This window comes from Pteropus alecto, unplaced genomic scaffold (genome assembly GCF_000325575.1).
Source record: "Pteropus alecto unplaced genomic scaffold, ASM32557v1 scaffold3, whole genome shotgun sequence".
Classification (NCBI taxonomy): Eukaryota; Metazoa; Chordata; class Mammalia; order Chiroptera; family Pteropodidae; genus Pteropus; species Pteropus alecto.
In genome coordinates this window covers 33,133,441-33,158,709 of record NW_006442484.1, presented here as the reverse complement: position 1 = coordinate 33,158,709, position 25,269 = coordinate 33,133,441, and the positions used below count along the sequence as shown (strand labels likewise).

Below are 25,269 nucleotides of genomic sequence, written 5' to 3'. Positions count from 1 at the left end.
GTAGTTTGTTCTTTAACTTTTGCAGCAAGCATCCATCCTGACAGTATCTCCGGAGGTAACTTGCTCAAATCTTAGATCCTTATTATAATGCTCATTCATCTTGAAATCTTGTTCATGTTTGCAATTTGTGATCACCTCCTTCTCCATTAAACTTAAGTTTTAAGTTACCACACTGCTTCTTGATATTCTACATTTAGATTGTTCTTTTGCTGGCTCTATTTCTGTTGCATTATTTAACATAGTAAGTAGGGCAATTATGTGTTCAATAAACTGTCTTAAAGTTTTTAGAACTCTATGACTAGGCATTTCCAAATGTTTAAACTTTAAAAAGGCCAAAAGTATTGTATCAGTGCTTCAAAGGTTCTATGATGTAGCTATCGCCCCGTGGTGGTACGAGGAGGCAAAAACTTCTTTCAGCGCATGTTTTTTGAATACCCACTATGTGCCAGGCATTTCTAGGTGCTGCAGGAGGTTCAAAGATACATAAAACATAATCCATGCCATGTAGAAGTTGTACCACCCACTAGAGAGAGGAGATTGATTAATTACACAGATGTCTAGAACAGAAATTATATAAAGGAGTTCTTTGTAAGCTTTTTGATTTTAGCAATGGAACCACCCTTTTTTATTTAAATGAAAATCTTATGTGGGGGCGTGGAATGGGGAGTGGTTAATGAAATAATGCATGTATAGTGCTTAGAATAGTAACTGGCATGTAAGGATTGGCATATAGTAAATAGTGTTATTATTGTTTTGTATAATAATATATTTCTTGTGAATTCAAATTATGTGAAGTAAGAGTATAAAATCACGTATTAGAATGTGTGAAAGTCATGCTCTTGCCTTCCCAGGGCAGGAGTTGCTCATGGAATTAGAGAGGATACATGGAGGCTTCAATTGTGTTTTATTTCTTTTGAAAAATTGATGTAAATAGGTCAGCATGTTGATTTAACAGGATAGTGTGTTGTGTATTTTTTTTAACTGATTTAAAATATTTTAAAATATTTTTAAGCATGGAAAAATAACACGATAAATAAATAATAAATTAAAAAATTAATTAACTGAAAAATAATAAATAAAAATAAATAAGTGGAACTATATCATACTGAAAAGCTCCTGCATAGCAAAGCATCCCATCAGCAAATGAAAAGACAGCTTACTAAGTGGGAAAAAATATTTACAAATATATATTTGATAAGAGGCTGTATCCATAATATATAAAGAACTCATATAACTCAATTGCCAAAAAAAAAAAAAAAAAATCCAATTGCAAAATAGGCAGAAGATCTAAATGGACATTTTCCAAAGAAGACATCTTTTCATGGCCAATGGGTACATGAAAAGATGCTGAACATCATTAATCAACAGAGAAATGCAAATCAAAACGACAAGGAGATATCACCTCACACCTGTTAAAATGGTTCTTGTCAAAAAGACAAGGAATAACAAGTGTTGACAAGGATGTGGAGAAAAGGGAACCATAGTGCTTTATTCGTGGGATTGTAAATTGGTACAGCCTCTATGGAAAACAGTATGGAGTTTCCTCAAAAAATTATAAATAGAGCTACTATATTTTCCAGCAATTCTACTTCTGGGTGTTTGCACAAAGAAAATAAAGTCACTAAAAAAGATATAGACACTCCATGTTCATTACAGCATTATTTACAATAGCCAAGGTATTTACAACTTAAATAAGTGTCTATTGATGGATGAATGGATAAATTGTGGTACACACACACACACACACGATGAAATATTATTCAGCTATAAAAAAGAAAGAATGAAATTAATGTCCGGACAATTGGCTTTATTTTTGCTGTAATAAGAATCACCAGAAATGCTAAGAAAAAATAATAACAACAAGCAAACAAACAAAAACAACAACAAAACTGTACCCTAGACCAATTAAATATTCTTCAATTTGATTAAGGGCCACATCATTGTCAGTCACCTGAGCATGTAAACTTGAAGAGATCTAGGACATCGACGTTTTCTTGAAATGTTTGTAGTCAGTCTGCAACAGTATCCAAATCAGTTCTTTATTAATATATATCTGGATTATTACAGCTGTCCTTGGCTTCTCTATATACAATCTCCTCCTTCCATTACATTCTGTCATCACATTATATCTCTACTCTAAAACCTTGAATGACTCCCTGTTGTTAATAAGATGATGTAATAAATCTGTATTAACCTGGCATTCAAGGCCCTCTACAAATTCGATCTCATAATATCTTTATGTTCTCTAGTATGAATTTGTGTAGATCAGTTTACTCACTGTTACTAACACATGGGCATTCCTCTCTCTGCATCTTTGCATAGCATGCTTTGCCACATCTTGTTCAATATAATGCTAACTTGCCTTTTCTTCAACCATCTAAATTTCACCTGTCTTTCCAGGTCCAGTTCAAATCTTGGCCTTTTTATAAAATCTTCACAGCTTATTTAAGTGGAACTAATTTTTATTATCCATGAACTCCTAGAAAACCAAATAATTATACCATTATCTTGGCACACTGATGTACACACTATTTATATTTTATAGTCATCATATGTACAACTATTTAAAAGTTTAAATACACATTTTTAAATAGTCCCTAAAATATCATTATGATCAATAATATTATGTAGAGAAGACATCAGGTCTTGGATTACCTCCAAAGAAAAATATTTAATTAAATTCGTATTGTACAAGATGCAAGGTAACCAACATCACGAGTGAAACACATGTTGCTAACAACAACAAAAATTATCAGTGATAACTCAAGAGTGGAGATAGAACAAAGTGCCCAGGATCTCCTAAGCCCCCCATAGTGGTTTTATGGGATATGCCTTATCCAGTTGCAGGCCAGACAAGCAATAAGACCACTCTAAGAGAGACACTTGCTTTCATACTATATAATTTTAGGGTACCAACCCCTGACCCTTGGTAGCTCACTAGATGTATGACTTTCCATCTGGAACAGTTATCAACTGGATTTTAAATGGTGCCTTCTGAAGGAGATATTAGATAGCCATAAAAATTCCAAAACAAACAATATTACTGCCACATTAGGAGATATGAGCCACATTCCTATATATCCAAAGAATCCAAAGTTTTGCACTTATATATATTCTACTCAGGTCAAGGAAATCAATGAATTCTAATTTGTTCAATGATAAGAACTCAATGGTAATGTCCCCCAGAATAGCTGATTATGGGTCATACCTCAGTTTCATAAGTGCTTATTCAAGGAAAGAGCTCTTGTGCAAAGTAATGCATGCCTTTATCCCCGACATCTGTAGGGATAGGCTCTGATGTGGCACTAGAGAACACAACTGGGAAAGTCACCAGTGCATTTTAGATTTTGAGTCACTTTTATCACTGTGCTCTAACCAACTGAGCTATCTGGCCATTTTGAGTCATTATAAAAGGTCTCATAATTATTCCAAAAAGTGTGTAGACAGTGTTATGTCCAGGTAGGAAGCAGTAAGTGCCTGCCTTTTACATAAGAAAACAAGTTCCATTGGATCAGAGAGTACCAACCAGTGTGGTTCAATGCTACATTTTGTATCCACTTGGCATTTATGATTCCCCCCAGTTAGAACACTGCCAATGTGCTGTTAGTCAGATTCAACTGCAGATCTAAAGTGGAAATACTACCAGGTGTCCCTGATGTGGGAAATGGATTGCTGGGAGCTGAGACATCTGCCCCTGAGAAGATAATAAGACTTTTACACACTATAACTAGTAAGGACAGTATTATGGGTGGCCAGGGCAAATGAGGAGTCTGGAATAATGAGGAGTAATTGCCATGGTGTTGTCTGGGAGTGGAATGTCCAGAAGGTCCTCTACAGTCAAGGATGACAAATCCAACACTGAGATAGCTTTGAAATGAGTATCATCGCGTAGGATTATTCAGTATGGTTTGTTAATATCTGTGAGAAAGGTGAGAAGAGAATTATTCACACTCCAACAACCCTCTCACCTTCTGTGGTCAGACCCTCTGTGGACTATGCCCAAGCAAAGTCCGTCAGTATCTTCAGGGATGATACCAGCCTCCTTTTTTTCTGGAACAGTAAGTTCCCTATGAAACCAGTAGCTGCCATTTTCCCCCCAAAGATGTCCTCCAGGTAGACTATACTTTATGGGTATAAGGACTGCAGCAGAATCTCCTGTTTATAGTGTGAATGTGTAATAAAAATTAAGAACTGTTTGGAGTAAAGAGAGAATCAAAATTGCCCTTCTTGTGGGCGTAGCTGGCAAGCATAATCTGGAAAGCAGGAAGATATGGACATTTGTATCCATCTATTCATTTGTATGAACAACAGGAACCTCCAAGCAACCCTTTGAGATCATGACAGATACGAAAGAAAGGAATATGTTGAGGTATAAAAACTCGGGCTGGGATACCAAGTATTCTTCATTTCCCCTCTTCAACTCCAGGATGCCAAGGAACTTTACTAAAGTGAAGGGACCTTTATGAGATATAAGCAGTGTTCAAAGCATAAACAGTAGAGGGCAGCCTGACCAAAGAGACTTACACAGGTCATTGCTGAAGGGGTTGATGCAGCTATCTATCTTTGGGAATGCCTTTCCAACATCCTTTACAGCCTGTGGATAAGAGGACCAGCCACCCAAAACCATGTTGGCAAGCCATTGTTGAATGGTAGCAATTATGAAAGGAATTCCAGTTGTTCGATTGTATCATTTCTGCAAAAGCCAATATATAACAAATGTTTCCGTCTTAACAATATGTATATTGTCTGCACATGCAAGAGGCATAGTGACTTCATATCCCAAAAAAGGTGTATACCGTTTAATGGCTAGAGGAAATCGAATACCCCAAAGCTAACAAATGCCATCAGAGCCTCTTTGCCAGAGACTTTGGTCATAGACACTTGTACTGCTAGAGTCAAACAAAAGTGATCAAACAGGGTTGTTAAGTTGTGAAATGGTGTTTCTCAGTACCCATACTTGAATTTATTCTTATTTAGGAAATGAAATCTCTTTCTCCTCCAGGTATGCATCTCTGTTACACAATCTTGGCAGGCTTTGTAAATATATCTGGGTTTTGGCAACATATCTGACCAACAGTTACAGGAGCTACCAGTAGAGATCTCAATAAATATGTCCAGCTGATATGTGGACAATCTGTGCAAGACTTAAATACCCCAATATTTCCATGTCAGTTATGCAATCTGATGAAGGAACAACTGGAGTTCACACAAAAGGTCCAAAAGCTTTTGCCATGACTGAGATTCTGTTCTTTTTGGCCGTAGATAACATCGAATCCCAACCACAACAGAGAAACTTGTTTGCCAAGGCTCTTTTGCATTCTGGAACAATAGATTCTTGGTCCTTCATTTCTAGCAAGCTTATAAATGTTTGAGGCTCTTCTCTTTTCTTGCATAATGAATTGAAGAGTATGGTTAGTGATTCCTTAGAGAGAAGCCAGGACTGAGCCTAGCCCTCTTTTCCCTCAAGTTTGAAAGAGCCCAGATGAGGGAACAGGAAACCCTGGCTTTAGGAGTTGAATCAAACTTAGGAGGTGGAACTGATCTCATTTCAAAAGAGTCAAGATGATATAAGATATTTTCCTTGGTTTGATTCTCCTAGTCCTTTTCTTAAATCTAGAGGCTATGAAATCTGATCAGATGGTTTGTGGGGGTGAGGCTAAATATCTCTAATCTCTGAAGGAGATTCCTCCCCACGGACCTTCTCCCTAATCTTCTAGTGACTTACCCTGTCCTAACAACTTTTCCAGCATGTGAACCATTCAATATTCTGTGTCTCATCTCACAATTCTCTTTTCCACAACCTCGGTGTTGCCTCATATAAAAGAGAGAGAGTAGAAGTTTGTCCTACTTTCTCTTCTAAAGGGGCTGCCTTGACCTTTTCTAGTTCTCCCTCCCTCTTAGGACTCATGAAAATCTAGAAGCTGGTAAGGAGGAGAGTCAGGACTGAATTTCAAGCCACCTTGTCGCCATTAGTCACCTTCTTTAACATACTACCTTAGAACTTCTCTCATCTTTGGGCATAGCTACTGAGAGCATCCTAACTACCAAGTGAATTACCACCAAGCCTGAGGATAAATTCTTCTATGCCTGGGTGCTCCCCTTCCACAAATCCATAACATCAGGACTTTGTGGGACATCAACTGTTGTATAAGATGCTTGGTCACACACCCCAGTAATGATACACATAGTGTTAATAGCAGCAAAGTTTATTAGTGAAAGCAGCTTACAAGCAGAGAAATAACAGTACACAGGATCTCCCAGCTCTCATAATGTTTCCACAAGACTTGGGTGTGTGACAAGAACACTCTGGAAGACAAAACACTGTACCCCACTCATTGCTCTGTATTTGTGGGTTAGTGTGAGAAAGGATGGAAAGCACTTAGTTTCCTTAAGTTACAGCAAATAGATCAAAGGTATCTTTAGGTCTAGGAACAGTGCTAGGGAGTGTGCATACCAAGTGTCAAAGTCTATATACCGAGGACTCTTTGAACAGTGTTGACATCATCTGGCTAACGGCCCTGCTATCCATCTGCTGGCGCTCAGGAAGAAAGTCCCCATGGCTGCTCAGCTAAAACCAAGTGTCTGTTCCCCTTAAATTCACTATCCTTTTTTTAAAATCATGTGGGGTATATTAGATTGTAGATAATTTATTCATTATTAGAAGGAAAATGAAAAAAGTTCATTATTAATTATATGTATATACTGTGATGTGAATGTTACTTTTTCATTTTGTATTATGATATGGTTACAGCATTAGGTCTAAAAGTATAAAACCTAATTCCTGTTATGAATATATGGGGAAATTTTACCTAAAGGGTGAAAGTAATATGATATCAGTCATCTTTTAAACAATTCCTGGAGCAGACTTGGAAGAAACAATTCTAGATAGACAACTGATAAGAATCTACTTCTTTAGTCTTCTCCATAGTGAGAGCAAAATGTCTCAGGAAATGGATTGGAGTAGCACTATCAACATGAAGACAGTTAAGGAACTGTGAAAGTACTCCTGAGGTTATGCCATATTGAATGCGTAAGGGCCTTTGAACCCTGAAAGGAAGCCATTAAACAGAGACCTGTATTCTAAATGCCAGTGTTTTTATATTTCTTGCATTCTTTATCTGTGTTTTACTTAGAGTTTAGTAAAATCTATTAAAAAGTTTAGCCTGTTTCAGCCCAACAAAGGAAAGCCAAAGGAAAAAAAAAATTCACTTGAACCCAGTAATGGGACTCTGGGGTCCAGTGACACCTATTAGGTGAACTGAGAGGGTTCATAGGGATTCTGATAAAACTTAAGAAAGCATTGTCTCTTTCCAGTACAAACTTGCTGCTTTTAGGATTTGTTTTCATTGGGAAATGGCATTTCTTTGTCATTATGTACTTGTAGTTCCTACTAGGGAAATTAATCAAATGAACAACACTCCCTGTTTCATCTCTGTCTTTTTCTTTAGTCTGTTTTGGAGATGTTATTAATCCTCATTGACACATGTCAAAGAAGTAAGGGCTGGAAAGAACAGGGACTGGGAAATCAAAGAAGATGGAAAACTAATATTAAAGAATCATTTTGTACTAAATATCGTATTTTTTAAAAAACAATTTTACAATTTAATTAGAGGTTAGCTATTTATAATTAAGCAATTATATAAATGTTAAATGTTAAAGGCAACCATGAACAGGCTGTTAAAAATGTATCATTACTCAATCTACTTTGTTAGATACAAATGGGAAGTCATTTACTCTTCTCAAACCAGTAAAAATTGGTTGGTTGCTTAGTTGGTTGGTTGGTTGGTTGATTGGTCAGTTGATTTGTTTTTGAATCTATGATAAGGTTTTTGAGAGACTACTTCCCAGAATAAATCAAGCTCAAATATTAGTAGTACTTCCTTATGGGTCAATAACTTATATAAAGTTAAGGAAACTTATGAGCACATAATCAGGTTATATGTATATGTATAGGTAAATTCTGCGATGGAAATGTATAGAATGACATTCTAAAGTGAGTGGAATGGGGACCCTACTTTAAACAAGGTGATCAGAGAAAACCTCTGTGAGGAAATGACAATCTGAAACAAAGGATAAGGAGCCAGTCAACAAAACAGTATCCCAGGAAAAGGAAACAGCAAGTGCAAAGACCTCAAGACAGAAAAGAACAGCATGTTGGCAAAGCTGAAAAAAAGGAAGAAAGGAAAAGCAAAGTTAGCAAGGACAAGAGTGGTTAGAGGTTGTAGAAGTTTTCAGGAACCTCATCATGCATGCCTTGCCTTAGAGATTGGATTTTTTTCTAAGTTGCAGAAAGTAAATAGTAATATCCTACTTGTGTAATAGTGTAAAATTATAGTCAGATATGTGCATATAAGATTTCTGGAAGAATCTTTCAGAGACATGATTGATGAACCATGGCTACTTCTAAACGGTTGAGATAGGAACTAAAGGAGTAGGACCCGATGGGTTTACTTTCTAACTCTCATTTCCAAATATTTCACCTTGAATGTATGTTCCTTTTTGAATAGAATAAAGTAGTAGATTTGTATTTTTAAAAGAGTTCACATAAATGATTTTTAAAGCATTGATCAAAAATAGGAGCCAGACATTCACAAAGGAGAAATACCAATAAACCTATGAAAAGATGTTCAGCCTTACTTGTGATCAAAAAAGAAACCAAAACTATTTCGTTTTTCACCTCCCAGATATTGGCAAAGACAGGGGAAAAAAAACAAAAAACACTTGTAGTATTCCATTTCATTGAACATGTAGGCAAACAGATGCTCTTGTGTGTGTACTTCTGGTATGAATTTATATTGATCTAGACTTCCCAAAGGGAAGTTTGACAATATATTTCAAAAACACTGAAAAGTACTCAGTAAGCTCTGAGTACTCAGTAGGAGTCAGTAAGTTTTTGTTTGTTTGTTTGTTTTTTAGAAATTCGTCCTAAGGAAGTAAATCAGGAAAAAAATTAAAAATCCAAAGATACAGATACAAGATCAGTCATCATTTTATAGTGTTGTTTATATTAATGACTAACTGATATATTCATTCCTACTAATAGGCATGAATAGAAGACTGATTATTTAAATTATGATATATTCTATTGAATAATCTGTAGCTATTAACATTTATGGAGTAGTTATATATTTATTGACACATCAAGATCTTTACAGAGTATTATTCAGTAGAACATGTAGGTTATAATGTTATGAATATAATATGATTTCCTTTTTACAATTCATAGGTTTAAGTGAGTACTATGTGTATGCATAGAGAAATCCTGGAAGGATTTATACGAAAATGTTAATAGTAACTTTTACTGTGTATCAGGACTTTTAATATTTTTTTATATTTTAATGTTTTGTAATGATTAATTACAAAATTACATTAATTTTCCAATGATCAAAAAATCTAGTCTATAAGAAATGAAGAAATGGAGAGTATTAAGTATCTAGAAAAGTTGTTAAAATACTTCTACATGTAACTTGATAAATAGTACTAAAATATAGTATTGGTTTGATCTAGAATAACTGATCATAATACTTTTCAATTTTTGTAGGACTTGAAGAAATTGCAAAAGAAAGAGACAAACTAAAAAAAGCAGAAAGTATCCAGATTAAAGAAGAAATATTTGAGACTTCTGAGGATATGTTAACTTGTTCAAATTCAGATCATTGTGAACAAAAGGAAGATCCAAAAGAAAAAGATAACACAAATTTATTTCTTCAGAAACCTGGCTCTTTTTCAAAATTAAGCAAGCTTTTAGAAGTAGCTAAGATGCCTCCCGAGTCAGATTTAATGACCCCAAAATCAAATAGTAGTGCAAATGGATGCACATTGTCTTACCAAAATAGTGGAAAACATTCATTAAGCAGTATTCAGTCAACAGCAACACAAAGCAACATGGAAAAGACAGACTCCAATAACCTGTTCAATACTGGCTCAGGCGGTTCAGGGAAGTTCTACAGCCCTCTCCCCAATGACCAATTGTTAAAAACGCTGACTGAAAAGAACAGACAATGGTTTAGCCTTTTGCCAAGAACACCTTGTGATGACACTTCACTTACCCATACTGATATGTCAACTGCTTCTTTAGTGACTCCTCAGTCTCAGCCACCATCTAAATCATCTTCACCTGCCCCAGCTCCTCCTCTTGTATCATCTTCTCAGAATCCTGGTGGCCTAAATCCATTTGCTTTATCACCTCTCCAGGTTAGTACTGCTAATTGTAAAGTTTTTCTTTTGCTTTATTTGATCTTTGACCCCATGAACTTTTTCACAAGAGGAATCGGTTGAATATTTATAATGTTATTTCTGCTACAGTTTGAAAACTGAAGAGAGTCAGAATTGCTATCACCAAGCTTCATCAGAACTACGAATTTCTAGTCTAAAGCTAGACAAAAGCTTCTTAATTATGTTTTAATACTACTTTTACAGTATATCTGAAAGGAAATTACTTTAGGAAGCAAATAAGAACACGAAATTTGGCATTGTTCTTATTATATTTAGTTTTCCTGTAATTGTGATAAGTGAGAGTATATTTTCAATATTTTAAAAATATTTTCAGATTCTAAACATTTCTCTGAACTTCTTAGATTGTTCGCCTTTTAAATTGTTTTGTTTTTTGCAGATGAAAAGTGGAGTATCTATGATGGGACTTCAGTTTTGTGGGTGGCCCACTGGCATGCTTACTTCTAATATTCCATTTACATCACCTTTACCTAGTCTGGGATCAGGGTTAGGATTATCAGAAGGAAATGGTAATTCATTCTTGACTCCCAATGTTGCTTCAAGCAAAAGTGAATCTCCAGTACCACAGAATGAAAAAGTCTCTTCAGCTCAACCTGCAGCTGTTGAAGTAGCAAAACCGGTAGATTTCCCTAGCCCGAAACCTATCCCCGAAGGTAGGTACATTCAGGTGGTAGGTACACTGACTTTATTTCATTGTTAAAGATTCCTGTATTAAAACTGAATCTTTGATGGTTTTATAAATAGTTATAAATCTTTTGATTGGCATTGTGCCATTACTTCATATTCAAAATATTTGTAAAAGGTCTACATATTTATCTCGACTTAGAAATGCAGTTTGGTTGGTGGAGAATTATTGACCCTGAGGACCTAAAAGCTTTGCTCAAAGTGCTACATCTCAGAGGAATAAGGGAAAAGGCATTACAAAAACAAATTCAAAAACACTTGGATTATATTACTCAAGCCTGCATCAAGAATAAGGATGGTATGTTCCTAAAAAAGATTTCTACTATCTTGCTTAGTTGTAAGAATTAATTCTTTTATGTTAAAATATATTTTGAAATGTCTTAATTCTTACTATTTATGAATATTTTTTTTCTATTTTTCTCAACAAATGGTAACTATTTACATTTCTTAAATTTGTATTACTTTCTTAGTATTTTTACAACCTGCAGACATATTGTTTTGTTTCTTAAAAAAGAACATTCCTACTTTTAAGAGTAAGCTGCATACATATGCAGAAGTGCATTTTTCTGTATTAAGTTACATGTACATGTTACCCCGGAATTTTGTTCACATTCTGGAAAAAAATCGTTGAGGGATAAAGTGGTTTTTAAAAATAATTTCTTTTTAAATGTAGTTGCTATTATTGAATTAAATGAAAATGAAGAAAACCAGGTAACTCGAGATATTGTGGAGAACTGGTCAGTAGAAGAACAAGCAATGGAAATGGATTTGAGTATTCTTCAACAGGTAGAAGATCTAGAAAGGAGAGTTGCATCAGCAAGTTTGCAAGTGAAGGTAAAAGTGACTTGGAATAAAATCTGTCTTTAGGATAATGGAAGGTAACTAATATTCATTATATGCCTGATATGTGCCAGTTACTGTACTGAATGTTTTCACTTTATCTCATTTAATTCTCAAAATGATCCTGCATTAATTCGCCCTGTTACAGGTAAGCAACAAGGCTCAGAGTAAGTAACCTGCTGGTGGTCATATAGTAAGTGGCTAAACGTGATTTGAAACAAGTCTGTCTGACTCCAGAGCCCATGTTCTTTTTACTAAATCTTGCTGCCTCCTTTATGGGATTCAAAAAATATTTCTAGTATGCAGTTCTTTACCACAAGCAGAATATCACAGTTTTTCTGATCATAAATATAATGTTCTATCAAACTCCTACTATAGTGTTTTATATAGGACCAGGAACCCCCTTATATACAAGCCATGTTATATGTCAGAATTTCACTCTATATAATTTAAAATTGGAGATTATTGATATAGCCAAATGCATGTTGTATATGGTACACATACACACACTACATACAAGTAATTAATTCATCACTTAATTAATTTATCTGTTGGGCATTACCATGTCACAAGCAATGATCAGAACTGGCTTCTAATGGACAGGCAAAAGGTAACTTTTAGTTACCTTTTAGAATTTTTAGTTTCATAAAAGGAGTGTTACAGGTCTTTCTTAATTGATAATGTGGTGATGTCTCTGAAAATAAATGGATGGATGATGAATAAGGGTGAGACAGACACCTGAAAAGGTTTAGAAAATGTAGTCACCGTGGAATTTGATCTTTCATATTTTATCGAGAATGAGAAACTTATACAGCATACTGTCCTATCTAGTGATTAAAACTTTGCTTCATAATTACTTTAATACTGGCAACTTTTGAGGATCTCCAAAAATATGTCATTTTCTAGAGCAATAAAATATCCATATCTTGCCACAAACATAATTACTAACTTGGGAAAGCAAAAATCATTTGCTGAAACTGTTTTGCTAGAAAACTATATGTATCCTCCTCTTCCTGTACCATAATACAATATAGAAATGCCTTATTTATCTGGCATCCTCAACAAATGAACTCTTCTACACAAGTTAATTTTCTGGAGAAACGAAAATTATTTCATTTAGTTTCATAATTTTTAGTTCCATAATGTTTGTTGGATCAATTATGTTTTGCATTATACTGCCTTCTTAAATTGAGAATAATGAGTTTGATTTACATTATCTTTGTGACACAGGATTATCAGTATGAAGATCAATTATTAGATAATAATTCCCTCAGGAAATGCAAAGAGGTTTTGCTCCTACATTAAATGATCCTATAGTGTTTTGCTTTTTAAACTACTTCATCCAGGGCACCCGGCTAGCTCAGTTGGTAGAGCATGAGACTCTTAAACTACTTCATCCGCTTTCTGTAGTCTGTCTTTATCCTCTCTCAGGGTCAGTTGTTAACCACTTGCTGGTTTTAATTTGATTAATTCTACTAGCCCTATTCCAACTTCCCTCATCTAATTTTCCAATTCTAATTAGCTGTTGTTTGGGAAAGCATATCATCAAGCTTCTTTAAGTTATTCATAAAATCAGAATGTGAGTCTGAAACATTTTTAATGGAGACATCTTCAGATTTTGGTACACTGACCTTACCACATGGCTGTCTGCTTAGATGTTCTTGGTCTGTGTTCTCGGTAGCTAAGATGAGTAGTTTAAATAAGTGGAATTTGTTTTTTAAGTGGGGTATTTTAACATCTTGTTAATAAGGCATTGATGAATTATTCTGTATTATTGTAAGAAAGGAATTGTAATTAGCCTCGAAGAGCCTAAAAACACACGATTAAAATAACCACAAAACATTATTTTAACACCTATGAAGATTTAATGATTTTTTTTTCTTTCAAAGGAAAATAGAGTTATGTGTTTAGCTTGGGGAACTAGCCATTTTGAAGACATATTAAACAGGTGGTACATTTATTTTTATTTTTAATAGAAAATAGAAATTATTTTACTAATAATTTGGGAATTCTTTTTTATTTTGGAGGAAATTCTGCAAGTCTGTAGTCCTAATTCTGTAGCTGAGTATACAAAAAGCCTAAATACTCTTCCAGTTACTCTAAAGACAGACCCTGTGTCTCTTTTTAAGTTTTCTGTTTTACAGACTAATTAATTCTTTCAACTGTAAGTCCTGTGCAATGGTTTCCAGGTTCATGATTTCCTTCTGAATAAACACCAGAGTCAATATCCTTCTTAAAATATTATTCCCTTAATTGTACATAGAGATGTCTGAATGTGTTCATGGGAATTTTACTTTCCTTAATCCAGCACTATACTTCCATTAATGCTATTTGAATTTTCTAGCTTTTTAACATCCACATTATAGTATTGCTTCGCTGAATATGCACTATAAAAAAAATTCCTGGGCCTCTTTCAGAGTTCTTTTAAGCGAGTTCTATCTCATTGGGTATTTTTGTGATTAGTTGTTTAAACTTCAAAGCTAAAGTTTACATTTATCATTGTTCTATTTTTTGTAATTTCATTTGGGTACATTTTTCAGCACTTGGAACTTATCTTAGTCCTGCCATACAGAATATTAAATTTCCTTCCTAGTTTTAAGTTACCGACAGATTTAATAGCAATCAACCAAGTTATTTATAAGTATATTAACAGGACAGGCCAAATATGGAGCCTTTGGACATTGGCATTGAGCATCTTTTTTGAGATGACAAGCTCTGTCAATCACCATTCTTTGGATATAGTTTTCATCCACCTAGACGTCTCTAACTCTAATCTGGTTGTTTTTTTGGTCTTATTAGTTGCCTTACAGAAATCAAAATATACTATGTTTACATAATTTCCTTGATTTATCAATTTAGTATTTCTTTCAAAATATAGGAATGAGGTTCATGACTTGTACCTAACCACACTTTTATGTGTACTATTCAAAATTCCATCCTTACTTTATTAATGTTCCACTGAGTTAAAGAGGAAGAATTGATCCCATATATAAGATAAAATAATTATCTCTTAAAAATTGTAATAAAAAGGATAATGTTCATTCTAATTTTCATTTAATATGCACTTACTAAGTACCTATTTCATATCAGACAGTGGATACCACAGAATTGGATAAAATATGATTTCTGTCCTCAGAAAGCTTGCCATATAATAGAAAGATAAGACATGTATACATCTCTGCATAATCTAGTAACTGATTACAGAGAAGTACAGAATCATGCATGAATGTAGAAAAAGAATACATGATTTCTGGTGGAGATAAGGGAGAGATCAGGGAAAATATGAGTTGAGATAGAACTTGAGAAGATGGATAAGCTTTTGAAAGTCAGAGAACAGGGAATACTACCCCAGCAGAAGTGAACAGCATTAATGGAGCACCAGAATCAGGAAGCTCAGGACATATCTGTGGAGTGAGAAGATACAGATTTGACTGCAGTGTAGGATGCACGGATGGGAATATGAGAGAAAAAGGTAGATTAAGGTACTTGAATGTCATGGTAAAATTTGGATATTGTTAAACAGTAGGGAATCTTTGAAGGATTTTGAGCTAGAGAATAAATATAAGCAAGCTGAGTTATGAGATCATTTATTTATTCAATGAACTTGTTTATTGAGTGCCTCCTATTGGCCTTTACTGAATTGGAGTTAAACTGACTAGAAGTGGACATGGTTCCTGCCCTTGTGGAATTTAGAGGTAAAAAGAAGTTAAATAATCACAGTAGTACAAAATGGTGACTGTCACAAGGCTATGGAGTATTTATTATATGGTCCTATGAGAGCCTGTAAGGTTCGAGCAAGGATTCCCTGAGGATGTAAATTTTAACATGAGAACTGCAGGATGAATAGAGTTAAATAGGTGAAGAGAAACAAGGAAAAGCTGTACAGACAAATATAACAGTCTATGCAAAACTCCTTCAGTCAAAAGGAAAAATGATGAGTACAAGACCTGTTCTAAAAAAGTGGTGGAAGGAATGAAAATGGAAAGGAAGAACAAAGTTCGAGACTACCAAGTGGTTTCCATTTAAGTGGTCCCGTGAAATTAATAAGCATTTAGTCTTAGTCTTCATAATACTTTGCTGAATAATATCAAAAGTTATTAAATTGCTTTACTGCTTATTTTAATTTTCTGTTCTTGTTTCTACCTACCACCATTAGGAAACACAAGGTAAAAACTTTTGGTAGAGATCCTTGAGATCTGCTGGTGTCTGCTGCTGTATTTTAAGTACAGGTAATTCACCCAGCAGGCATTTTAACAGGAAACCATAATAACATTATTCTCTTGATATGTAGGGTTGGATGTGTCCAGAACCAGCATCAGAAAGGGAGGACTTGGTATATTTTGAACATAAGTCATTCTCTAAATTGTGCAAGGAGCATGATGGAGAATTTACTGGCGAAGAAGAAAGCAGTGCACATGCTCTAGAACGGAAGAGTGACAACCCCCTAGATATAGCTGTAACCAGGCTGGCTGATTTGGAGCGGAACATTGAAAGAAGGTATCTGAAGAGCCCCTTAAGTACCACCATTCAGATCAAACTGGATAATGTGGGCACAGTTACTGTCCCTGCTCCTGCACCATCCATTAGTGGTGATGGTGACGGGTAGGTTATTGAGATTAACTTGAAAAATTATTGTGCTTCTTTGCTAATTGGAGCCTATTTTCTATTGCCTGTTATCTATGTATCTTCTTGTATGTCTTTGATCCATATGGATCATGCTATTTGCATGGTGCTTTGTAAAACCATTTTTTTTTTTTTTTTTTTTTTTTTGTTATGTGCGTTGATAATCCTGCAAAGTGATCTTACATTTACCTGGTTGTGACTAAGCTTCGAGGCACGTAGCCACAGTCTGTGCACTACATCGAATTTAGTTGCTTAAATCTTATACTTATTGGCTGTTACATGTTTTTGTCATTGCTTGGCTTTCAGTGTGATGATTGTTTCACATTCAGTAACCATAAATGTGGACATGACCTACTTAATTTTTCTATATTTCAATGCAGAATTGAAGAGGATATTGCTCCAGGGCTCAGGGTATGGAGAAGGGCATTATCAGAAGCTCGCAGTGCTGCACAGGTAGCTCTGTGCATTCAGCAGTTACAGAAATCAATAGCATGGGAAAAATCAATTATGAAAGTTGTAAGTGTTTTTATTTAAGAAATACTATAACTAATTTACTTTGTCCTGTATTTTTCCAACCCCCAGATCTTTCTTAATTATACATATTACCAAAATAATGTATGCTGTACTTGAGAGTTTTCTTATTCTTAAAAAGTGTATAGTTTGATACATTTTCCCTTATTTAGAGCTTTTTCGAAGGAATCTACCAAATGTATTATCCTTTATTTTTTTAATCTTGATCTTTTCTTCTTTGAATATTGTTTATAACTTTGATATTGTCTTCTACATTCTGTTAACATAATAGTTATTAATCTGAATATTTTGAAAGCCCTTTTACTCTTGTAAGCATTCCAGTTACTAACATTACTTGCTACATACATTCATTGCATTCCTAAAATTTTTGTATATTCCTATCCATTTTCATTTTTTTAATCCTAAGGAATACAAAATAAGCAGAGAGCTCTTATTCACTGATATGTATTTGGCATCTGATATAGATGACATGAAAAGTAGATCTTTATTCTCTTTAATAATTAAAACTGTTTTTTCACCTTCTTCACTCAAGCCCAATTAGTTATTATCATGTAGTGGCCTCTACTTTGTACCAGGCAACCAAAAAAGCTATATTTCATCTATTTCCCGGAGAGATATTTATTTTGAATCATGTCCATGTCCCTCTTGCCTTTTACATATCATATATAGAAATATCTATTGTATGTAGGCTTTTAGTAATTACTTTAACATTTGCTTTTGAATTGAAGATTAGCTTCAATTCAAATATATGAGATTTGTTTTCATGAATAACTAAGGGTAAAATTCCTTTACTTAAAATAGTCATTCCAGAAAGAAAAGAGGTGATCTTTAAATAATTTAGATTCTTTGCTTTGTTTTTGCCTCTATGCTTAGACTACTCAAGGCCTTATTTATTCAATAGAAATAAATGTGGTTTCTTCTGTAGCTTTTCACTTCTTCCTAAAATGTCCACAGAGTAATGACTCTGCAGTTTTTGCAGTATGCTCAAATTTAAGTCTTTCCCAATCCAGATTAGAATTTACTGTAAATTTTAAGGGATTGTTCAGTTCATCTGGTAGCATTTTACTGGGTAAGATCATTTTTTTCTAAAAATTAGTATTAAAATCAGTTTTCAAGTCACTTGCTCAAATATATTTGATGAAATCTAGGCTATAGTGATCAAAACGATTTAATTCCTACATCAAAATGAAATTTATACAGTTATTTTTCTCATCTATCCCAAAACAGTCATTGTGAGGTAGTCAGTTTTTTTATAACCTATACACAGAAACCCTAAACTTCTATAAAAATATACTTTTATATTAATATACTTACTTTCTGCTATACAGCTTTATATCAGTTTTTGCAAATTTATAAACCTTTTCCATGTTATTAACATACATTTATCATTATTTAACTCATAATCTTCATTTCTTTTTCCTAATGCTTAATACATTATTTGCTATGAAACTATCTTGAAAAGAAGGCAGTCTCATATTCAAAGATTAATGACTACTTTGTAACCTTTAATTAGAAATGTAACTATCTATAATCTCATAATAAGTCATAACAAAATGTTAAAGTGCTCAATATCTTTAGAAATACCCTCTCTGCCAGAGACCAAACTTACCAGGAAAGAAGCCGTTAATTCTCAGCCAAGAGTGTGCTTTATATTATTGTTAACATGAAACAATAGGCAACTTCTGCTACATTTAACTATAGAAGCAAAGGAGTTAAAACCAAATATTAATACATTTGTTCTAACATATTGAGAGCTATTACTGTGATTTTTCAAAAATGTTATTAGCACAATTATCTGTTCTTTCTTAATTTTATTCTTAAATCATAAATTTGAGATGTAAGATAGACTTTGTAATATTTTTAGTTATTTATTTTAGGAAACTGATAATTAATGTTTATGTATCTGATTTTTAAATTTTATTGCTAAAGGGATTTAAATATAACCTTGCAAATATGAGTTCTCAATGAATATTTTTACAATAAAAGTTTTATAGATGTAACTCAAATTTGGAGGAATAACACTATATTAAGGTATTTAACAATGTGGTACTAGGCAAGGTCATAAAATAAATACCACTGGAACATTAAACTCTGCTGCTTTTGCTCTTAGTGCACATGCCAATTTTAGTATTATATATGTAACAAATATTTGAAAGATATTTGTTAAATTAAATAGTGTATATCTTCCATTTGATAAAATTCTTATATTATCATGGGTATACATATTGAGTTATGTAAGACTGTTTAAGACTTTCCCAGATTGATTAATTGTATTGAAAATTAAAAAATGAAGTTTGAACAGTTATTTTGTTTTTAAGAGTATATATATACATACCTGTAAATTAGTATAAATGATTTATAGTTTAAATGTTTTCATTTAAATATATTGATCGCAGGCTATTTTCTACTGTGACAGGATATAAACTAAATGTCAAAATATAATGTTAGTACTTACCATTTTTTAAAGTCATTTTGAAAGTTTTTACTTTTCTAACTTTTCTTTTTTTCTTTTGTGAATCTTGTTATACAGAATATGTATGCATGGGGGAAAAATCTCTACAGATTTTAAAGTTCTTAAAATTAGAAATATTTTTAACAGGAATGAAATGATTTTGTTTTAGTTATTGAAAATAAATCACGACTTCTTGAATTAAATTCTTTGATTTATAGCTTATGGTATCAATGTTTTTTTTCCCTTAGAAATCATTGTAGGACCCATTTTCTACTCTTGTGACACATATTTGATTTGGGTTGCTGTTTAAGTTTTCTAGTTTGGACACATTTTTTAATCAATCAGAAAAAATAGACGGATTAGTTAGTCGAAATATGGGGACATGTTTTTATTATATATTATATATAATTCTGATACTAATACTAATTCCTAATTTTGATCTTTAAAATTAACTTTTACTTATTTTTTTCTCAGGATATCATGAGGATGCTAAGATAAGCAAAAGATAAAATATATTAAAAAATTAAAACACCATGTATTAAAGCTATTCATTGCTTTATGTGCTCTAATGTCATGTTAATTATTTCATATGTTAATGTGTACATGCTTCTGAAGTGTGTGCAGGCATTCAACCTCTAGCTTTGTTCTTTGCAGTGTACCTGAAATGTGCATTTACCCCAATTGAACTGCTCACCCGTCATGTGGTCCATATCTGTGTAACGAGAGATACATAGATGTGTATGGCTACTGTATATTTGTTAGCAAGCGGAATGTTCATTACTAATATAAACTAGGAATTATGGTGTGTTTAATATCCCGATAACTATTACTCATAGCAAAGTCTTAATTTTAAATGATTTTTCATGTATTATAGTACTGCCAGATCTGTCGAAAGGGAGATAATGAAGAACTGCTCCTCCTTTGTGATGGCTGTGACAAAGGCTGTCATACATACTGCCATAGACCCAAGATTTCAACTATACCAGATGGGGACTGGTTTTGTCCAACTTGCATTGCTAAGGTAAGACTGATCTAAAACTAAACTTTTTTTCTTTAGTTGAGGTAATGTTGGTTAATAACATTATTTAAGTTTCAGGCGTACAACATTATAATTCAATATCTGTATATGCTCATAGTGTCACCATGAAAAGTCATCTGTTACGATATATTTGACTTTCTTTTCCCTTCTATCCCACTCCACGTCCTCCTTCTCTTTGGTAACCCTCAATGTATTATCTGTATCTATGAGTTTGTTTATGTAAATTGGAGTTATGGGAATTTTTTTTAAATATAATTCCTATACCATAAAATTTACTTTTTTAAAGGGTCGAATGCAGTGGGTTTTTGAAATATATTCACAAAGTCATACAATCGTTACCTCTGTTTAATTCCAGAATGTTCTCATGACCCCCCAAAAGTATCCTTATCCTCATTAGCAGTCACTCCCCATTCCCCTTCTCCCCTCAGCCTTTGGCAACCACTAATCTACTTTCTATCCTTATGGATCTGCCTGTTTTGGTCATTACATATAAATTGAATCATACAATATGTGGCCTTTGTGTCCGACTTCTTTCACTTAGCACAATATTTTCAAGCTTCATCCATGTTCTAATATGTATCAGTATTTCCTTTTTATAGTCAAATGTTATTTCATTGCACGATATACCACATTTTGTTTATCCATTAATCAGTTGATAAATATTTGGGTTGTTTCCATATTCGGCTATTATGAATAATGCTGCTACGAACATTCATACACAAGTTTTATATGAATATATGTTTTAACTTCTCTTGGATATATACCTAGAGAAGTAGAATTGCTAGGTGACATACATGCATTTTAAGTCACTTTCCAGTCACATTTAAATTAGAAACCTTCAAACCAATTGATTAAAGAGAAGCAGTATGACAAAATGGAAAGAAATGGGTTTTACAGTTATAAAGAAAGGAATAAGAAGTACAAAAGGGTCAGCATGTATTGAAGGCCACACTCTGCTAGTTGTTCTCTACCTCAGTCACGCTCTGGCAGGTTTAATCTCTTCACCTAATCATTGCCAGTAACTACTGCCTCTTCATAAACTCTGTTCCAACTCAGTCTTCTCTTTCCTCCTGATCTAGCTTATAAGTGTCAGTACCCCAGCATCCACCTTTGGCTCCTTTGCCTCCCTCTCATTTGGAAAAAGCATCATTCTGGCTAATCCAGCTCTGACTTCTTTATATCTGAATGTGACTGGAGAAAAACACCCGGGTCTTTAATAGTGCCTGACGATTTACCTCCAGCGCTGTCTCCATTCTCATTCTCATTTGATGGCTTTATTCCCATTTCACTGTGAAAATGGAAGCCATCAGAAGAAAATATCACAAGAATCCTCCACCACATCTACCATCCTTCCTGTATCTGGGCTCAAATACTCTGCCTTCTCTCATGTTGCCATGAGCTGTTCGTGCCCCTAAATAAGCCAATTCTCCAACTTGTGCCTCGGATCTCAGCCGCTCTCCCTTCCTTAGGAGTGTGACTCGAGCAGTTCTCTCTTCTCCTGCATCAGTTTCTCCTTCCCCACTGTCATCAGCCCACTAACATGCTACTTTCTCCCTCCTTTAGAAAACTAAACAAAAACCCTCTTCTGGCCTCACTTCTTCCTTGATTCATTTCCCCCATTCCTCTCTTCTTTACAGTAAAATTCATGGAAAGTTTTCTGTTCTGGTTCTCTCCATTTTCTCTCCTTTGATTCAATCTTACGCTCCAGTCAAATTTTCACCTCCACAGCTTTTCCAAAATTGCTGTTTTCATGGCCATAAATGACTTCCATATTGCTCAATCCAGAGATCAGTGCTTAGATCTCATCTATCAGTTACATTAGATAGAGTGGGACACTCCTTCCTCCTTGGCTTCTAGGATATCATACTCACCTGGTTTTCGTCCTGTCTTTACTCTTCAGTCTCCTTTATTGGTTTTCTCACCTCCCTGATCTATAAACATTGGCACACTCTCTCAGAAATATCTTCTGTAAAATGGGACAGTATCTGCTTTGTGAGGATTAAATACGGTCATGGGTGGAAAGTTTTAATAACTTTAAAATTCTGTGACATGTTTGTATTAGGCTATATTTCACAAAATAGCAGAGGGTCCCACATGACATCTTAGTCACTAATACTTGCTTTTTTATTTCTAATTACTTGATCATTTTTGTTACAATAGTTAAATGTAGTTCAATAATCTTGACTGGTTATACATAAACTATCTTTTAGTTTCATATCTGTCAAGTTATAGAAAGTTTCTCTAATACTTTATGAATTATTAACAAGTCAGTGTTTGAAGTATTGGGAATATCATCTGAGAGGCAATAGGAGGTTTTGTGTTTTGTAGATTTGTGTTTTGTAGATTTGCTGAAATTAGAATTTTGGCTGTCATTCAAGGAGTAAACTAGGAGACAAGATCTGTGATCTCACCCAAGCCTTTCTATGGAAATGCAGCTAAACTGCTACTTTTTTTGTTTTTTAAATGTACTAAATTAGATGTTATGTTTTTTACAGCAACTAAAAATATTAGATTATTTTATATAAGGATTTTTAAAGTTAAGGTTTTAAAATATCTTTTCAGTAATTCATCATTATTTACAAATATTTATACTGTTACATCTTACTCTCAAATGGCTATTTCCTCATACAACATTATGATTAAGTATTTTTACTCTGTGTGTATGTGTATATGCATGCCAATATATACATACACCTTATTATATTTATATAATATCACAGGACCACAAAATCCATAAGACAGAGTGTATACATACACATTTATACACACTAATAGACACACATGCACACACACACACACACACATACACACACACACACACACACACACACACGAAGTTTCAAATTCCATTCCCTACAAAAGCCAGGCAAATAACACAAGAGTTAGGACTGTGGCAAACAGGAAAGTTATGCCTCCATTTAAATGTGCCAGTCATCACTCATCTCCAGCCAATTGTTGTCATATAGACATGTGGGCCAGTATTCCAGGACCTCCTAGTTTTTCAGGATTAGGGATTTTTATGCATGTCCTCCCAAATGTTAAATGTTGGCAACAAATTCAGAATTTCTACAAGCATTATATGAGCCAACAACACATTCTGTGAACTATTTACAGTCTGTGAGCCGCCATTTCACAACTTCTGATATATAAATATACAGCCATAACAGAAATGTGCCCTTGTATGCATAATCTGATAGGTTCTGTTTAAGACAGTTCTTCTTTGAATTTAGATTCTAACAAGAGAGAAAGGGTGGGGTGGGGAATGGGACCTCTCTGTCCAAGAAAAAAGTAATGAGGTAGCAGAGTAATTGTACAAAAACTTGCTTTTGAAACTATGTGTATGTGCACGGTTTAATGAGGTAAGCTAATAAATGTCATTTATTAAAGAAATACATAGAGAGACTTCATTGTCTTTTAAAATATCAAAAAAAGTCTTGATTCTGTGGTTTAAATTTCATGTTTTCTTATTTTGAATATTACTTCATTAGCAAATGATCCCAAGTAATATTTTAATTCAAATTGGAACTAAAAGTTTTGGCCCATAATTCACAAAATTTTCTTTTTTAAGTAACACAAGTTTTCAATTTAACTTAAATTAATCTTTATTAAATGGACTTTCATCATTATATTAAGCATTTTCTTTCTCTTTTTATGATTTGAGAATACTAAAAGCTTAGTATAATATGAAAAAATAATCAGATTTTAGTGAATAAAAATTAATAAGCTAATTTCAGAAGAGACTTAGTAAAACATTTTAATTATTTCTGTTAGTAACAAGGGGTAATGATTTTTATATATGATCTTGGGGAGGTGTTAGATTTAGGATTTGCCTTATTATTTTAGTCAATTAAAGTATCTCAACTATACTTTTAGACTGCCAACAGAGAACCAAATTTTTATTTTTAGTTTCAAGTATACAGTACATTGGTTAGACATTTATATAGTTTATAAAACTATCCCCCTGATTGCTCTTTCTCTCCTCTAGTCTACACCTAGCCATTGCATTACTGCTGACTGCATTCCCTGTGCCATGCTCCCCATCCCCGTGACCTTCTATCAAGTACTAATTTGTATTTCTTTAAACCTTCACCGCTTTCTCCCAGCCTCCAAATCCCCTCCTCTCTGGCCATCACCAGATTGAGAACCAAATATTTTTAATTTCTTGATTAATAGTAATTTAAAAAAAAAATATTGCTAGAAGAGGTCATGAAATCATCACAGAAGTTGATATGAAATACTCCAAAGAAATGATTTTGACCAAATTTATTTCAATTATATAGCTAAGTTTAAATTATGGCTAGATTAAATATTGTCTTTGGCATCTAAAATTTCTTAACAGTTCGGATAAGAAAGGAAATGAAGTGTCTAAAAAAAAAAATGTAAACATTATTTTGGAAAATCAAAACAAAAACCATACATTACCAGTGACTTTGCTTACCACCCTTCTGTGATCTATTCTATTTATTATAACATTTAAGTCAAAATTCTGACTTATTTTCCATTTTCAAATTGGGGAAGGAGGGCTCATTGTTATTTCAATGCGCTGCTACCTGCAGGTTGTGGTTAGATTACATAAGGCCACATTGAGATTTTTTTAATGTAATTTTAGAGCTTGAATGACCTTACCAATTGTGTTGCTTATCTTATATATGACAAAAACATGGCCTCATAGATATTTTTGTACAAAGTTCCATACTTACTGACAGAGTAATAGCTGGAATTAATAACCTTTGATTCCAAATATAATCTTTTATACTATTTGTTTTCTTCAAAATAGACATCTTTTCTTTTCCTTTTCCTTTTTTTTTTTTGTTTGGTTGCTCATCCTTCACCACTGCTTTGTTCACACGTGGGGACCACATGTTTG

General features: G+C 33.7%; 1 protein-coding gene across 16 annotated transcripts in view; it reads left to right on the top strand.

Moving 5' to 3' along the window:
- BAZ2B (bromodomain adjacent to zinc finger domain 2B) overlaps positions 1-25,269 on the top strand; it is a 287,601-nt gene that overhangs the window by 256,310 nt on the left and 6,022 nt on the right. For 12 of the 16 annotated variants that reach the window (XM_025039212.1, XM_015596525.2, XM_025039211.1 and 9 more), the window contains 7 exons: positions 9,542-10,194; positions 10,613-10,886; positions 11,060-11,215; positions 11,591-11,751; positions 16,049-16,359; positions 16,761-16,896; positions 20,238-20,384. In XM_025039212.1, the coding sequence (XP_024894980.1) occupies positions 9,542-10,194; positions 10,613-10,886; positions 11,060-11,215; positions 11,591-11,751; positions 16,049-16,359; positions 16,761-16,896; positions 20,238-20,384 (1,838 nt within the window). The remainder of the gene's footprint in view (positions 1-9,541; positions 10,195-10,612; positions 10,887-11,059; positions 11,216-11,590; positions 11,752-16,048; positions 16,360-16,760; positions 16,897-20,237; positions 20,385-25,269) is intronic. The other 4 variants (XM_015596527.2, XM_025039213.1, XM_015596524.2 and 1 more) reach the window with 1 other exon arrangement.